This window comes from Haliotis cracherodii, unplaced genomic scaffold (assembly GCF_022045235.1).
Source record: "Haliotis cracherodii isolate W230 unplaced genomic scaffold, xgHalCrac1.p SCAF_5, whole genome shotgun sequence".
Taxonomy (NCBI): domain Eukaryota; kingdom Metazoa; phylum Mollusca; class Gastropoda; order Lepetellida; family Haliotidae; genus Haliotis; species Haliotis cracherodii.
The window spans coordinates 56,102,988-56,121,451 of record NW_027266308.1 but is presented as its reverse complement, the minus strand read 5'-3'; the positions used below and the strand labels follow the sequence as shown (position 1 = coordinate 56,121,451).

General features: G+C 38.3%; 2 protein-coding genes across 5 annotated transcripts in view; one reads left to right on the top strand and one right to left on the bottom strand.

Annotated features, from left to right (window-relative positions):
* LOC139441976 (serine/threonine-protein kinase D3-like) overlaps positions 1 to 763 on the bottom strand; it is a 132,220-nt gene extending 131,457 nt beyond the window's left edge. For all 4 annotated transcript variants that reach the window (XM_071222721.1, XM_071222723.1, XM_071222724.1 and 1 more), the window contains exon 1: positions 274 to 763. In XM_071222721.1, coding sequence (XP_071078822.1) covers positions 274 to 417 — 144 coding nt within the window. In that variant the 5' untranslated portion in view covers positions 418 to 763. The remainder of the gene's footprint in view (positions 1 to 273) is intronic.
* A 7,890-nt stretch (positions 764 to 8,653) lies between these two features.
* Positions 8,654 to 14,649, top strand: LOC139442763 (interactor protein for cytohesin exchange factors 1-like). Its single transcript, XM_071223657.1, has 2 exons — positions 8,654 to 8,856; positions 12,160 to 14,649. The coding sequence occupies exons 1-2, from the start codon at positions 8,659 to 8,661 to the stop codon at positions 12,382 to 12,384; spliced, it is 423 nt and encodes a 140-aa protein (XP_071079758.1). The 5' UTR covers positions 8,654 to 8,658; the 3' UTR covers positions 12,385 to 14,649.
* The last annotated feature ends 3,815 nt before the right edge of the window (positions 14,650 to 18,464 follow it).

Here is an 18,464-nt window from a genome sequence, read left to right as displayed (position 1 = left end):
CAAAAGAGCACAGGGTATTAGTACTAAGGAACATGTTTTCGCGACTAAACACGCTTTGAATGCGTTGACCTATGAAGTCCGCAATTCCATGTAGATCTTATGTAATAGTACTGAGATCGTGCCTTGAAAAGTGGCACAGGAAGTTAAAACGTGCATCCACCCTTACTCAGCGTGTTTACTTCTCACGATATGATGACTATTGTTGTCAAAATATAGTAACGCACAGGGCGTGCCCAAGTGTACACGAAAATGTCACCAAGTGACTTGACCTACCTTTCGGTCCACGAAAGAACACGCCGCTTCCTTTAAGCCAGCTAAAGACAATTCGCCTTCCACATTAATCTGTTCTCGAGTAAGTCCAATTTGCATCCAAAATGAAAACTTCTTAGGTAAATCATTTGAGAGCGACTCGGACATGATGCCATATGCGAGAGTGTCCCTCTTATCACCTGTTACAGAGAAATGGACCTGCTCAATGGCACAGCTAAGCTCCTCTACACCGCTTGCTTGAGAGCGGTGGCGATTCGGTGTCACTGACACACAACGGCGTGTTCCTCTTGTAACATCCGTGAATTTAAATTAATTAACCTCCGCGTGCTTCTGATGTTGTCGAGGTTTGTAGCAGTAATGGAGAACTACTCAGATCCGAGTCGACCTCGCTCAGGCGTAATATGGTCGAGACCAATACAAGTGACAGGTGATTTACTTTCCCCAACCTTACCCGCCAGACTGCCTTACGACGATGTTGTCAAAGTCCCCGCCCACGCTCCAAAACGGACGACCAATAAAAAGTGTCTTGTATATTTTCAACATGTGGCTATGACGTACTCTTAGAAGCAAAAGATCTTTTCTAAACACGTCTGGAACGGCAACTCCTTTTTTACGACAAACAACAGAACCAATTTCGGTATAGACATATACCATTAGTAAGACAACTAGTTGCATTTAAACTTGTCGAAGTTGCCTCGGTGCTGTCGCTGGTCGGTGACATCATTACACTCCGAGTTGAAGTGTATGTCAGCGCATAATGAGGATGGAAATAAGTACGCACGGTTAAGCTTCATGACAAAGTTGATAGATGACATTATCAATGTTCATAAATATATATTTTTTTATAGTTAAAGTCTAAATGTTGTCTGTTTTAAGACATTTGTGCCGTTATTGGTATCGTTTGAAATACAAGTGTATCTAAGTGTACTCTGTATTAACTTAGAGGTTATTATTTATGTTTATGAACAGAAAATCCCGTGAGGACTCCATTTGAGGTTAGAATAAGTACCCCGCAACTTATGTGATTGCCGGGTAGTCAAACTCGGTTCTTTGGTTGAATGCGTGTCATCGTACGCCCACGGCGTGAATAGTTGTTAATAATATCACTGGTTTGTCTGGTCTAGGCTCGAGTAATTACAGTCCACCGTCATGTTTATTTGTTTATTTGTTGTTTAACGCCGCACGCCGTATTGAAACTGTACAGGTTTAGCTGCTGTTCGGGTGACAATACTGCACAGGAACTGATGACACACAGGTTTGTTTGTTTGTTTGTTGTTTAACGCCGCACTTAGCAATATTGCAGCTATATGACGGCGGTCTGTAAATAATCGAGTCTTGACCAGACAATCCAGTGATTGACATCATGAGCATCGATCCTCGCAATTGGGATACGATGGCATGCATCAACCAAGTCAGTGAGCCTGACCACCCGATCCTGTTCGTCGCCTCTTACGACAATCATAGTCACCTTTTACGGCAAGCATGGGTTGCTGAAGACCTATCCTAACCCGGATCTTCACTGGTCCCACTAGACTTACATCTAGTCACTGAAATGAACATATCGTACAGAAAAAAACAGTTGTTCAATTATCTTTATAAAAATATAATAAAAAGGAGCCCAGAGACTCGCCTCAATTTCAGTAATCTAGACTTGCCCAACATCGTAGACTTGCATGGGCTGTATTTGATATATTTGTATCAGGGTCTGTAAGACAGACTAGGGTCCCACCGTCATGTAGATTTATAGATGAGAGCGGCGTTAAGCAACAAACAATTTGAACAGAAAATGTTGTTATCATGGTTATGTACAGAACATTTATCCGAAAATTGTAATTGCAAGCAATCACATTCCAGTATCGAATGTTTCGTTATTCAAGTTATTTATCGAGAGTTCATAGAAGTTACCTGAATGTGACGCAAATGAAAATAAATTCACTTTTACTATTTGGTACACGTCAATCAGGCGTATTGCATCGTATCACGCAACCCCAAGCTCACCGTGCAAAGAGTGGATAAACCGAAGTCTCTCCCAAAAACACGGTGGCCATGCAGGATTAGGAGACTCTTCCTGTTACTTTTAAAGGCATTCTTTCGTCACGACGGAGATCCGATTCAATTCCCTAAATGGGTATACACCGTGCGAAACGCGGGGATATGGTCAATCTAACCTTGATTATCGATGTGTAAACATTTCAAATCTAATCTACTCAACAGGTAATAGCTTATTCATTGGTTATAATATACTTATAGTTACTTCTCTCATATAAACCATGAAACCAAAGTATCAGAGAATTTCTAAGCAATTCTACGCTATACTTTTCCATTTTTTCATATTTCTGAAAACGAAGAGATTCTATCTGCTGCTTGTCTTATATAGTTACAGACAATAACCAAATATGTATTGAAATATGTTCAGTTCAGAGATTAAATGTCAGTCACTCAAGAATATTTAAGGTTATTGCAATGGTCTATGATAAGGCCAGTGAATCATGTTTAGTATATATTCTGGGGAATCATGTTGATTTCCAGGTATATGATGAGGTGACATAATTATGTTCAATTCATCCACATTCTCGTATTGTTTCAGTTCGGGCAACGTCTGTAAGAGGACAAGGGCGTCCCAGTCGTCTAAGGTGCCGCAATTCGCTATGCAGGGTTGCGTCCCTTGGGAACGCAAGGCACCTATGATTGTGGTCACCACAAGCACCATACCCATGCTCGTGGGTTTCACCAAAGTGGTACACGTCTTAAGATGTGCCTTACTTTTGGCGTTCCTCCCATGACTGGAATACTGTTAAAAGCGGCGTTAAACCCAACTCATCCTCTCGCGTATAGGATCTTCACCAGTCATTATAAAGGGGGATTGGCAGTACACTACGTTACTGGCACAATGGATGCATGGGTGTGTTTTGTTTAATGCATGTGTGTAAGTCATGACTTCCATGCATTTAATACCTATAGGCCCAGCGCCCTTTTTCACAAAGCCATGTTATAGCGTAAGTCTGTGTTAAAGGAAGGAGTTTGCCTTTGCGAAACGAGACTTCCTTGCGTCGCAGCGCAAAACTCACTTACTTAAACATGGACGTACAAGAGTTGTCGTGCTACGATCGGACGAACTTTTGAAATACTTACATATTTTTTTCCAATGACTGAATTATATGCTTGTTAAAGAACAGTACTTGCAATTCGCGCGTACGGTCCATTATATATACAACATAAAATAAAACACAACGTTGAAATACTATTTCCTAGATATGTTTTCAATGTATTCGTTGTTGGTTTTCTATAGTTTGGATACAAATTCCGTAGTTGCTTTGCTCCTAGACTAACATCTATTCCTGAAATGAACATATTTTACAGAAAAACAGTTGTTAAATTATAGTTATGAAATATAATAAAATACTGCAGTTATCTAGACTTGCCAAACATTATAGACTTGCATAGGCTGTATTGGATATGTTTGTTTCAGGGTCTGTATGACAGACTATACTCTGTCCTAATAAAGCCCCAGAATGGCCAATTTGCTAAGAATCACCACTGCCCTTGTGTGATCCTTATACATGTCGTCTTTTGACCTCCGGTTTGGGTAGACCCAGTGGCAGTGACTATGCCAAGTACCTTACCCTCATGATCATAGGCAAACACCCTGGGCTAATAGATAGAGCTTCTTTCTGGAGAGCAAAGGGTTAGTGTGATACCTGATACCTATACCAAAATATGTTAAAAATGGTACTTGTTGTCACCCTGCCTGGCACTCGGCATTAGAGGGATAAAAGGACTGGTCGACTCAAAGTCAGTATACTGTGTCTGAGCGGGGCATCTATATGAAACTGCAGAATGGTATCAAAGCTGACTACTTTGCTCCAACCGTCACTCGTTCCCACCCTCCCTCCGCCACTCACTCACGCAGAACGAAATAAATTGGCATTGATCATGAAAGTAAACTGCACTGTTCCGTGGAGAATGGGGTATACGTAGATGTACACGTATAACAATGGTGATTATATTGTCCTCAAATCAATGTGAAAAGCACAAATATTGACTGCAACAATGTTTTAACGCTACAACATAATTTGAGACAAGTTCTGATGGCTTTCTCGAAAGAGTTACCCCCCTTTGTCAGTCACTGAAATGACACCGACTTCAACAATGGGCATATCTGTATATGCAGCCATAGGACAATGTGACTAATATTCTATGCTAACAGACTCGCAGACGGGACCTCATCTGCGAGTTTGTTGGTATAGAATAATAGCTACATGGTCCTGTGGTGCAACACTGACTTCTTTGGATTCACCCCGATAATGTTTTCAGGTTTGTCAGCATACTGTGTTCGTGGGTTTCACCAAAGTGGTAAACGTCAAAGACCTGCATCACCTCGGGCTTTCCTTCCACATCAAGCCGAAATGCTGCATATATGTACTATAACTGAAATGATGTTCATAGAGGCGTTACATTAGACTCGCTCACTCCCTCACTCCCTCGAGTCTGTGCCCAGGAATATGAAGTGAAACAATCAATTCCAAAACATCGCATGAACAGTCAGGAACCGTGTGATAAAACATCCACGTTGTTTGTGATGTTTCTTATGTTTACGTGGTCCTTAGGAGAATGCTTTTAACAAAAAGCACCAGTAAGTCAGAAAGACCTAAGCGTTTAGAAAAGTATTAGTTATATATATTTGAGATAAATTAAAACATTCAGGGTAACAAATACGACATTCAGATCAAATGATCAGATCATCATCATATATGCTTCGTTTTTTAATCGAAATTTCAGACCTCTAGACCAAATGAAATATCTAATGCAGTGCGAGGATTTGTCAACCCCTGATTAACAATATGTTCGAGCGTAGACTCTATAATAAATAATGTTCACTCCTGCTTTTTTGTGTAGCTAGCACTCCCTGCCTATACTCTCTCTGTTCAGAAAGTGTATTTGTATTATCTTAGCACTATTAGTGCTTTTATTATTATTGACCGTTTAACGGTAACTGGTTTCTGATAGGCCCTAGCTGGCCTGGCGTCTCTATAACAATGTGATATGTTTTTATGATGGTTTTAATGTGTTGACACCTGAATAAAATATTTTTCTCCCTTTCTCTTTATAAATGTTAATGTACAATGCTTATTGCAACGTGTATCTACTATGAGATACACAGTTGTGTATATTATATGTACGTAGTGTCGACAGATGTGTATGCACTAAATCGTTGATGAACATATAACCTTTAATGGATGTGTATTGTGATATGATGTATATACATACCCGTTGACGGAGTTGTATTTATATATTGCCACATCTCGAGTCCATGTCGTAGTGAAACATTTATTTGTTTCACTGAAATGCCGCGATTCACCTTTTTTATTTACAAAAGAGATGTTGAGCGATTCGAATATCACACATGAACTGACACATTCTGGGATAAAGTTAATAAGATGTTTACATCGACGGTGAAATCTGTAGCAATAGGATATTTATATATGCATATCAAAATGCACACCATGTACATTAAAACGGGTGTCCAGAGGTCTATCACGTGCTGTCATTCGCGGAAAAGACTTGTGTCCCTTAGCCGTGCCAGGATGCCAAGGTTCGAATATTTGATTACCCGATTAGGATTTAAAATGGCACGCCGGGATAAAATATATTGTTTACGGGTTTAAAGACAGGTTATGTGCTGAGAAGGATGAGAACATATTTTACGACAAACCATGCACGCACACGCACACGCACATGCGCACGCACTCGCGCTCTACCAGTGTCGTGTGTTATATCCTACATGCATGTATATAGATCTGACATAGAGACCCTGCTAGCATCATTTCTTTCTGACCATGACAAGTCTCCCCTATGTCAGATACCCCATTTGTCAGATACCTTCAAATCACAATGCCACGGTTGAGTGAGTGAGTTGGTCTTATCGCCGCTTTTAACAGTATTCCAGTTATATCACGGCGTGTCAGCTTAATGTAGGGGGAAAGCACGAAGTGATGCAGGTCTCAGACGTTTACCACTTCGGTGAAACCCACGAGCACGTGTATGGTGCTGACAAACCTAGAAACATAATCAGGGCGAACCGGGATTCGAAACCACAATCATAGGTTTCTGGCGTGCCCAAGGGACGCAACTCTGCACAGCGAATCGCGGCTCCTTAGAAGACTGGGCCACCCGTGCTCCCCTCACGGTTGAGTTCTCCCACTATCGGATCCTTGTTACCCAATTGATAAGATGAATTAGCCCCGAGCATGCCCCATTTGTCACCTTATGAGAATATGATTTCTAAAACTTGTCACTGACTAAAACATGCTATTCTCTTCTTTTTATGAAATAGGATGTTCACTCCTGCATGTGTTTCAATCCATCAATAGGATATATCAAATCATACAAAAAATCACGCTGGCTCCGCTTAACATTTTGGTTGTTATTATTTCAAAGTTCGTTTTGCTTTCAACACATTTTATTTTATTTTTGTGAAGCAAAACACTTAAGATATCCGTACATCATAAAATTTGAAACGTATTCACCTTGGTGTGCCCTTTGGCACTGAGTATATTATCAAGCTCTATATTAGCAAATAACCCGACTTCAACCTACAGCAGAGCTAATTCTGAGATTAATTCTAACCAATTAAGATTCTTATGTTCTTCGCGTGTATTTATTCATTCAAATCTTGCAAACGTCGCTGCTTAGAATTTTTTTTAGGTACGTTGATTAACAAAGGTTACAATAATTATCCCCAAACAAATAAATCGATTTACTTAATTTCTGATGAAAGTGTGTGCCAGTATTGCCACTTTTGGTAGATTCATCCAGACTTGTTCTTGCTGCAGAGTTGATGTTGAAAGCGTACCTGGGGCGTACTCATGCGATGAAACGAAGTCTATTTTCTGCAAACCTGCCATGTTTGTGACAAATTCACAATTTATGCACAATTGAGTAAAAATATGTAAAAAGGGAAACTAAGTATTTTCGTAAGAAGCTGGGTGAGAACATACAAATTGAATATGATTTTGTGATCAAATGATTCATTAGTTAAATCTATACGGACAGAAAAGAAAACAATATATAATCCTGTATAACTGGGTATCTGACAAAATGGGTGTGACCGTCGAAAACTGGAGGCAAACGAATCAAGGCACTTCACTGTCGTATGTCTATATTGCGTGATACAATGAAGCGAGTATGTGTTACATGTTACATTCACAGGCTTGGGCAATGTCTCAGCAATATATAAACCAAATTATACATTCATTTCAAACATATAGCAAGAGGGTAAGATAAGAAATATCACAGATTTAATACTAGTATATGAAATAAACTAGACGTATATAAAAGTAACACACGCGCTAGCGCGCGGTATTAGTTAGAACTACAACAAACTATATGAATGACTTGCTGCCTTAACACAGGTGTGATAAAAATCCTATGCGAATGCAACGTACACAGCCCAGTATCACATGTGATTCATAGAATTCATAGAAGGTTAATCTTCACCACTTTTTAAGGAAGTACCCAATAGTAAACCGACAGTGGCCAATACATGTCGCTGCTTCATAGGATTAAATGAGAACCAGGTGCAATTTACAACCCGCAGCACTGCAATTTACAACCTACAACACTGCAGTTTACTACCTACAACACTGCAATTTACAACCACGCGTATAACACAAACGAGCACACTTATCAAAACACCGCAGGCTGCATATGAGCAAATATATACGTACATACTGGTATATTGTCATGCTGAGGTAAGCATGACTGCTTTCACATTCCGTATATGGATCGTTTTAATGATGACTTAAATGATATACAAGAAACTAAAATGGTTACAAATATGTAAAGGTGTATTGATTATATGGTTTCATGTAAATAATCAGTTTGTTGGTTTCTACAAACACAGATATAAACTTGTTTGCTTCTACTTTTAAAGTATATAGTTAAACAAAAGATCTTACACGGAATTGTTGGAAATATTTTGAACATAAATTCAGTTTAGAAAATGCAAACCGCTATTTTATCACTCACCTTTAACAAATGAAAACTATATTAATACTTCAAAAACAATTAAACACAATAAGTCCTCTCGAGTGTTTATTTTGTTTGTTGATTGGTAGATCTATTTAAAGCTATTTCTTTTCTTTTAAATCACGACGGCTCAAACTCGTGATTAGTTTGTGTTTATATTGTTGAATTATTCAAAACGTGTCATACCTGGCTATAAAACAAATGCTAGGACATGTCGTAACGTTTGATTAAATCTACATCACGAGTCCTGTGGATTCGCGGCGTGCTCGATCCAACAGACGGTTCAAAAGAACGGTTTCTCGACATGAACTGCCGTTAGGAAAACATTACTTGTCAATGTCAAGTGCGTCATCCATTGCGATGGCCTCCAACTCGGATACTGTGTCTGATAGTCACACGAATAGTTTATCAAATAGATCCGAAAGTCAGCCTGACAATGACTTTACTCACAATGAACTCAAAGGCTGGCTTTTAAAGAGGGGTCGGTTGTCCCGCAAATGGAAAAAACAGTGGTTCCAGCTTAAAAACTGTGACCTATATTATGGCAACACATCCGAGGTAAAGTTCGTTTTTGATTCGTTCTAGACTGTAATATGTTTCGCAATATTTGCAACAGCCTTTACATGGTATATTGGCAAGAATCAGTGATTCATGACTGGTAAGAGTAAGTTGTTGTTACGGAAGTTTGTTGAGAGTCAACATTTTTGACAGCTTGACAGTAGAGAGTAGCCAAGCGTGAAGCTCTGTCAACGTTGTCATGGTTGTCCATGAAACGCTGTTGGCTGGCTCTCACGTCTAGCCCGTAATCTGGTTATTTATATATTTGTAGTTGCTCGTAACGTTCTGAAATGAGATGTTAGTTATAATGGTTAAGTGTAGAATCTAATCAACCCTTGTAGATGTTAATAAAATAGTTGGTCGAAGCGTATTCGTTTAATAATGTTACATTTTGAGTTTTTGGTTACCCAAATGTTACAAATCTATTCACAATTTCGTTGTGTGCTTCCATATAGAGATCTAAAATGATTGATTTCATTTGAACCTTTTATTTAATTGATTGTCAAAGAATTGTAAAAAATTAATTTCATATGTTTTGTTATCATGAGTGTTTGTTTTTCAACAGATGTTTTGTTCATTTTACTGTCAAACAACCCATCTCTTTCGAAAAACACACATAATGAAATGTGAAAACACTAACAATATTAAATTCAAACATAACTTAAATTACAGACTCTTTAAAATGTCTTTTGTATTTATGGCCAGTTGTATTAGGTTTAATGTGGAAGTCAAACCTACAAATTTACAATGTTATTTTAAATTTTACCAATGCGATTCAGTAGAGCACACAGTATTTGGGAAATTGTTTACATCTTACATTTGCATTCCCTGTTCTCTAGTGTGTAACACACCTCAACAAGTTTCAATAATTTGTAAGTGTCATGTGACTTTCCATTAGGGCTGGGATGGGTAACTCGGGTACTTTGGTCGGGTAGGTCCGGAGTAGCACTGGGGTAACCACTGGACTAAACCTACACGTACAGGTACCCAGGTAGTAAATTTGGACTCATCCTAGCCATACTTTCCAGTTCAAACCACATTTCGAGTAGCCAAAGTTTTGTCTAGAAAGCTTATACATGTATAGCTATTATGGTTAACACTTATTTCGTGAAACTAACGTTTACTGATGTAGGGTTTCAGATCTGATGATTTTCTAGGACCTTGACCAGCGGTAGAAATTGGCACTCGTCCTATAGTCCTTGCCAAACTGCCCAATGGTTAAGGTATCATAAGGACTAGTAGAAATTTGCCCTTTTTAAGGGTTTTGTTATATGTTATCATAATAAGGACTCGTGAACGAAAACCTTTTGTTTCAAATGCTGCATTGACTGATTGATATCCGAAATGTCCTGAAGATATGTTTCAAATTTGATAATGATGAAGAAGAATGTCACATCAAAGGTTGATAAACTCATCAAAATGTCCTTTTAAAATTTGTCATTGATGATGCAAAAGAAAAGATCAGACTGATAGATGCAAATGATGTTAATTGCCAGTATCATTACTCACCTAATTCCAAGTTTGGAATTGGCAAACATTTTGATGCAAGAGTGATCTCTTTATAACATGATCTGACTCAGATCACTGAGTTGTCATGGCATCATTTTTTTAATTGAACATGTTGAATTCAGTTTGAATAACAGGTGAAAAAACAATGACTAGATAATGACCTGAAGACCTGACATATTTTTGCTATAAAATAAACATACTGATATTGCCTAGTACATTGACATATTGTTACATATTACCCATGAAAATCCAGATCATGGTCTTCAGCAACCCATGCTTGCCGTAAGAGGTGACTATGCTTCCCTTAAGAGGCGACTAATGGGATCAGGTGGTCAGACTCGCTGACTTGGTTGATTCATGTCATTATATCCCAATTGCTTCAATCGATGCTCATGATGTCAATCACTGGATTATCTGGTCCAGACTTGAGTATTTACAGACAGCCATCCTATAGCTGGAATATTGCAACATTAAACAACAAATAAACAAATAACCAGGGTCCATTGATCTGTGCATGAAGTAAAGTCACGCCATCGTTTCCAAGGAAATATAGCTGAAATATTGTTGACACACACTCACTTCATTTACTGATCTTGATGATCATGGTTTGTCTGGTCCTGAGGAACCAGTGGTTTGCTCTATCCCAACAATCCGTTTGTGTGGTCCTGAGGAACCAGTGGTTTGCTCTATCCCAACAAGCCATGGTTTGTGTGGTCCTGAGGAACCCCAGTTTTGCTCTACCTCAACAACCATGGTTTGTCTAGTCCTGAAGAACCACTGGTTTGCTCTATCCCAACAATCCGTTTGTGTGGTACTGAGGAACCAGTGGTTTGTATGGTCCTGAGGAACCAGTGGTTTGCTCTATCCCAACAATCCATGATTTGTATGGTCCTGAGGAACCGCTGGTTTATATGGTCCTGAGGAACCAGTGGTTTGCTGTATCCCAACAATCCATGGTTTGTATGGTCCTGAGGAACCAGTGGTTTGCTCTATCCCAACAATCCATGATTTGTATGGTCCTGAGGAACCACTGGTTTGTATGGTCCTGAGGAACCAGTGGTTTGTTCTATCCCAACAATCCATGATTTGTGTGGTCCTGAGGAACTACTGGTTTGTATGGTCCTGAGGAACCAGTGGTTCGTGTGGTCCTAAGGAACCACTGGTTTGCTCTATCCCAACAATCCTTGATTTGTGTGGTCCTGAGGAACCACTGGTTTGTGTGGTCCTGAAGAACCACTGGTTTGTTTGGTCCTGAGGAACCACTGGTTTGCTCTATCCCAACAATCCATGATTTGTGTGGTCCCGAGGAACCCCTGTTTTGCTCCATCCCAACAATCCATGATTTGTGTGGTCCCGAGGAACCACTGGTTTGTGTGGTCCTGAGGAACCCCTGTTTTTTTCCATCCCAACAATCCATGATTTGCGTGGTCCTGAGGAACCACTGGTTTGCTCTACCTCAACAATACATGATTTGTGTTGTCCCGAGGAACCACTGGTTCGTGTGGTCCCGAGGAATCAGTGGTTTGCTCTATCCCAACAATCCATGATTTGTGTGGTCCTGAGGAACCCCTGTTTTGCTCCATCCCAACAATCCATGGTTTGTGTGGTCCTGAGGAACCAGTGATTTGCTCTACCTCAACAGTCCATGGTTTGTCTGCAACTAGCCAGATCACGCTTTACATTCCACATGTCTTAATAAATGTCTCAGTACAATTTCAACTACCATCATTATTGACTGACCATCAATAATATGTTATCATTTTAAATATTATGTTGTGCTTTGCTTTCTTTCAGGAGTCCAGTTTGAAAAAGAAAATTCCTTTAACCAATGCTGACTTATCAGAGGCAAATGTGGATAAAAAACAATATGCTTTTCGCATTAAGAGCAAGGAAAATGGACGCACATATTACATGCAAGCAGAAAATGAAAGTGAACAAAATGATTGGATGCAGGCGATATGTTTTGCGAAAGCTGCTGGTAGCCATGGATCTAACTCACAAGCATGTGTTATACAGTGACAGTGCTGTACAGCTGATGAATGTTGAAATACTGGGATCAAGTTGGATGTGGACAATTCTTATGAAAATGGCATAAAATGGTGAAAAAACATCTCAGAATGCCATTTGGGGTTGTCACCCAAATATTCAAGAGCTTTTGTAGTAGGTGGACACTGTCAGGAGTTGGAGTGAGAGAGGTTTAGATTGTGGGATGAAGAAAGAACATGGCTTATTCACCCACAAGGCCTAGATTCTCAATGGAAAAAAGGAAGCTAAATCTTATTCCTCCTGTGTGTCATGTCAGTTCATCTTAAGACTCATGGATGTGTGGTTTATTTTGGAAAGACACAACTTTGTCATCTCTCCATATTTGTTACTGTTGTTAATCTAATTACGTATTACTTTCAAGTTAGTTTTTCAAGGAAATGCTGTGAAAAACAAGTATTTATTTACCATTTCTTTTCCAACTACATGAAATATTGCTAATGGGGATCACCATCTTTATATGTCAATGATATCAACATTTATATGATTAGGAATAGGATTTACAAAATTGAAACTGTTTGTTAAGATAATGATGTTTTCATCTGATAGTTCATGATGCAAAATAGATACAAAATTAATTTGATATTTTACTACAGACCATAACAGACATACACCACTATTATAGATCATATTTATATTTGTTTTATCTTTTCACTTGATTCGATTATAACATTGAGATTTGATAAGGACTATCAATATGGTTTCGTCAGTTGCAGCTGATGCAGATTTGTTTTGTTGTTTAGATAACCAATATTTTGCAGTTGATGCTGAAGAGTGTAGGGATTCTGTGCAATTAAGATGATTAATTATGGAGGATGTTGTTTGACATTCAGTGACATACTGGATATCCTGTTACATACTTGTTGTGATTCTGCGATGGCCTTATCTAGGTGGTTAACTCGTGCCATCGGCTCTCTCTCGGTAAATATTTGGCTTTGTAAATTAAAAGATATTCTGTGTCGGTCTCACCAGTAATCAATGCTAATAACTGTCACTCTAAATTCTACTGAAAAGGACACATGATTGGGCAAGTGATCTTTGTTTTGGAACATACTGCTTTCGAGAAAAACTATTAATTCTTAAAGGATTATCATTTTCAGCTCTAAGCCGACGTCCACCTTTTTAATCAGAAATGAAAAGGAAATCTGTGTTATGTATACAGGGATTTATCTGGACCTGCTTAAGGCTGATATTCGGTTCTAAGTCTGCAGCAAATGGCAGTAAATATTCCCATCTTGGAATTTAGCTTTTTATTAATAGTTATTACGAGTATTATCACTTTGTAGAGGTGACTTTTATATCACTGATAACAGGACCAATAAAAAGGAAGAGACATTATTTTAATGGATACAATGTTGTAATTCCTTTGACGTTTTATGAACATGAGGACTCTTAAAAACTTCCCAAGTTTGCACAAAATTCATTTTTTATTCCAATTTGCCTGCATTAGGGCACTAAGTTTGAAACCCTAGATATATCCCTGGTATATGTATTTGTATCCCAGGATCTGACAACATCTTGATAACATCTACAAAAAATATGTATTTGCAGAACTATTTCGTTCACTTTTTTCTTGTCTGTCATTCCTCTCCCAAGTATGGAATGATACGATGCAATTATGTAATTTTGGTTAATGAGGTCTAATCTACCAGACTTAGATAAGGCCAGAGCAATATTGTTTAGATTTTATCCCCACTGCTCAAAGGAATGTACATTAGATTTTGAAGCACTCAGTATTCTCGTATTACAAACATGCTGTATTTGAAATTGAGGATGTCCATGATGATTTTGAATAGGGTTTTAGAGTCCTAGGAATCTCCTACATGTTAACATGTAAAACTTCATTTGTAATTTCAAACACTGGACATGGCAGTGTTGGAGTCTAAGAGGGGCTTTAGGTTCTTGAGTCTGGTTTTTTATCTTAGATACCCCTAAACCTCTAACTTTTAACATTAGGGCTAAAACAAGAAGACCTATGGCTATCAGGCTTAATTTCAAATACAGCATAGTGTGTGGTTTGGTGTATGATGAAGATTTAGCCCTGATTTTTGCTTACCATAATGAACTTAGCCCAGGAAATATAATCAAAGTATATCTGTCCTGTGAATATGTGTGTTACCTTTTCGTTCTGGATTCTAACTGAGAAACTGTTCAAGTGATCTTCATGGAACTGTGCACATGTTAACCAGATTGTCTACTGGTGGTTATGGCATCAACAATCTTCATATTTCATGAGGCCATTTTACAAGACCATTTCTACTGAAATTAGGTTTAAGCTGAAATTGTTGATTGGGTAAGTGATCCTTAACTTCAGGTATTTTACTATTTATAAGGTTAAAGCCAACTTCAAAAACGTTTGAAGACATCTCTGTGAAACAACACACAACAACTGTGACCTAGTGGTGTCTTTGATATTTCAAATTTTTTTCCCCTTTTTTTAAAACTTTTCCCTTGAAGCAAGATCAAATAAGTGTTTGATGTTAGGGGTATGGGGTCCTTGAGGTTTGCACCCATTGTGTTTGAATTTAGGGACCCCAATGTTGTTAACCCTTAACATTAGGGCTTTGAGAAGGACCCGCTTGACTTTCATGCTTAATTTGTGTTGGCCAATTTTCTTCAGTATACACCATCATCAAATATTGGAATGAGTACACAAAATTAACTTACATTACATTTCAATCTTGTTTTGATGCTTTGTTTTGAGAGGTTTCTGCTGATATGTATCTATATCAAATTCTTTGTATTGCTTGGTATTCAGTGATACAGTCTATGTATATGTTTGAGTTATCAAAGTTTAACCTTCCAAAGTCTAAAAAGGAAATGCATACTGGTAACCATAGTAACTGAAGTATGTGTGGGATGAGGGAAGTAGAACATGTTATTCAGAGGTCAACATATATCAGTGCTCTACGGTATAGCCAATTGGGATGGGATATCCTGCTGAGAATTCATCAGAAAAACACAATACATGTGTGTATGTCAGCAACTCACACAGAACCAGCTTGGATTTGAGATCATTCATTGCTGCATGTTTAACTTTTGAAATTGTGGTTATTTTATTGCGGAATGGAAATCATTCTATATTACATGGGCTGGTTGTAAAAGTTTATTTTAAAGGGGCGTGATATGGAATGATTTGATTTGAATGAATATATCTTTTCCATGCATATTCTTTGATACCTATTTAAAGGGCAATTCAAGTGTTGATCCCCAGGGTATACTTTGGGTGGAGGATCAGGACCAGTGAAATCATAGAGGGTCCTGGATTCAAAGACGTTTGCTGCTCAAGTATTGGAATCCAGGGTGCCTCAAATATTGGTTTTACAGGGATTTATTTGGACCTGACAGAGGTTGAAATTTGGCCCCAAGTCTGCAGCCAATGTCAGTAGTAATTCCCAAACTAGAATTATAAATTTCCCAATTCACCGGTGTCATGGCTTTGGAGAGGTGACTTGTATTTCACTGATAACAGGACCGATAAAGAGGATCAAAAAGGCTGTCGTGATGTTAGTGATGTGTTTTACACTTACATTGAATACAATGTTGAAATACCTCCTAACCTGAGAAAATGCAAACAATAATCGCAATTTTGAAAAAAATGATGTCTTTTTCCTAGTTATCCTGCCAAGGGTACTTAGTTTAGAATCCTGGTTGCAACTACCCTGCCTTGACTGTCATGCTCATTTTTGAAATCCTGTGACCATTAGATATTTTTTATGTGTGGAAGACCAATGCAATGTTTTAACACTGCAAGTGTTCTATGAAGAGTTGAGTATTCCCTTTAAAATGTTACAGGTCCCCTGAGTCTTCAGACTGTTACAAACATATACAGGTACAGTGAGCACGCTACAGGTTATCAGTACAATGTATTGATTTGTGACAGATGTATCATGATCTACACTTTATAATTTATCATTTTTTATTGAAGAGAGACCTTAACAGCAAATGTCAAATATTTGGGTTTACCGTATATGACTGTAGATAAGCCGATCTCATAAGTCAAGGTATTCACTTGGCCCTTGAAATCTGTACCAAAATGTTTTGGTGGTAGATAAGCCCGACCCCCAACCTAAAACTACGTCTCGTCATGATCTGTCATCGGCTTATCTATGGTCAGATACGGTAGTCTTTTTCAGTATCATTTCACATACTTTGGATCACAATAATTAAACTTAGACTCCTATCCTAGATGGTGTTAGCCTGTGAGGACACTCCATAACTGTAATTAGTACAGGCCCCTAGCATTCTTTTAACATTATTCACGATACAGTATTTCTAATATGCAAGTGTATAAATATGATCAATATTGATTGGTATAAAGTGACTGTCAGTGACTGGAAAAATGTAAAGACAAATCATTTATTAGCTTCTTCTCTGTTAGCAATGTTTGATGATTGTTGTTTATTTATAGATTGTTCCCATTTAAGATACAGGAAAATATGTTATTTCACGAGATCTCTATTTAGCATAGTGCAAGACTTCCTTTCCTTGTTGAAGGGAACACAATATGTAGGTCTTTACAAACTAATTTTAAGTTCATTTGAATACAGTCTATTTTTCTGTCATGTGTGTATTTGAATTTTGTGATGAAGTTTCTCTACATTGTGTCCTTGGAGAAATGTCTTATATTGTGACAAAAGGTTCCTTGGCATCACAATATGTACAACAATATTGCTTCAATTGAAGAAATCATATGCATCTGTAAATAGAAAATGTTTAAATCTTTCAGGAAACTACATGAACAAGTAGGCACTGTTTTGTGACATACTATTAGGACAAGAGGGTATTTATTGTTTATGGAGATTTGGATAGTTACCTCTCCTAATTTCAATGGCTATAAGCAAAACAATAAGTATATGTCAGTTGCACATTTGGTTTGTGAATTGATACCATTATTGCAAATAACAAGTGTGCCAGTCTCTGTATCAATTTATTTTGCAGAAACATTGTCAAATGTAAAGGACTTTTCTTGAACATTAAGGGGGCGGTCGGGTAGCCTCGTGGTTAAAGCGTTCGATTCCCGACATGGGTACAATGTGTGAAGCCCATTTCTGGTGACCCCCGCCGTGATATTGCTGGAATATTGCTAAAAGCGGCGTAAAACCATACTCACTCACTCTCTTGAACATAAACTTCTTATCCTGTCCTCAGCATCATGAACTGCAAATAACTATTTTCATATTCTTTCATACATGCATTGAACAGTGTTCTTCCCGTGAGCAAAAGTTTTAAAAGGTTTGCTGATGGTGGTGTTGTAGGGTGTGAATAATTCACCCTGTACTTGAATGTAGACAAGCCAAACAGGGAGACTGGGGCTTTGGCGTATATATTGAACCTTACTCTCTGAGTAGTTTTGTCACAAAGAACATGGGTTCGAAACTCAGATTTCCCTGATCATGTTTGTTCGTTTGTCAGCACCCATGCTTGTGGGTTGTCAAATGTCTAAGGTCTGCATTAACTTTGGCTTTTCTCCCAAATCAAGCTGACAGGCCGTGGTATAACTGAAATACTGTTCAAAGTGGTGTAAAACAAAAATCACTCATTCACACGGAACATATCCACCCTAGCTTACAATATATGGCCAAGGTATTGCATTTCACCATAGGTCAACGACCTCAGTCACCAGGATGGGGATTCCCCTCACCAGCTCCACTCCGTCCTTGCCGTAGTCATGGCAGCCGTTACTAGCAATCTCATCAACATCCTGAACTCCTGAGAGATTATGTTTATTTGATGAAGTAGGCAGCTTGAGGTGGGTCTCAGGTAAATGAGAACAGTTGAGGTGATGAGACACTAAGCTGTCTATTACTTTCTTGACCTACTTTGTCTGCTGTCTGTGGAATGTATCACCCGGGATGGCATTGGTTTACGTTTTGTCACTTGACTGTTTTCATAGTGTAAGAAATGGCTGGGATATTGGCATTAAGATGTAATATTTAAACTCACTCACTCTTATGTAAAAAATGCACGTAAGACAAATATGTGTAAAGAATTAGGTTAAGAGAAAAGTGTAAGATGGATCAACATTAAAAAAACGAGTAATGCTGGTAAGAGTT

What these genes read in the sequence shown, in the direction of transcription:
- LOC139442763 (XM_071223657.1), top strand. Translation starts at nt 8,659, where the DNA reads ATGGCCTCCAACTCGGATACTGTGTCTGATAGTCACACGAATAGTTTA. An exon ending in ATTATGGCAACACATCCGAG is followed by an intron (nt 8,857 to 12,159) that starts GTAAAGTTCGTT and finishes GCTTTCTTTCAG; the next exon opens with GAGTCCAGTTTGAAAAAGAA.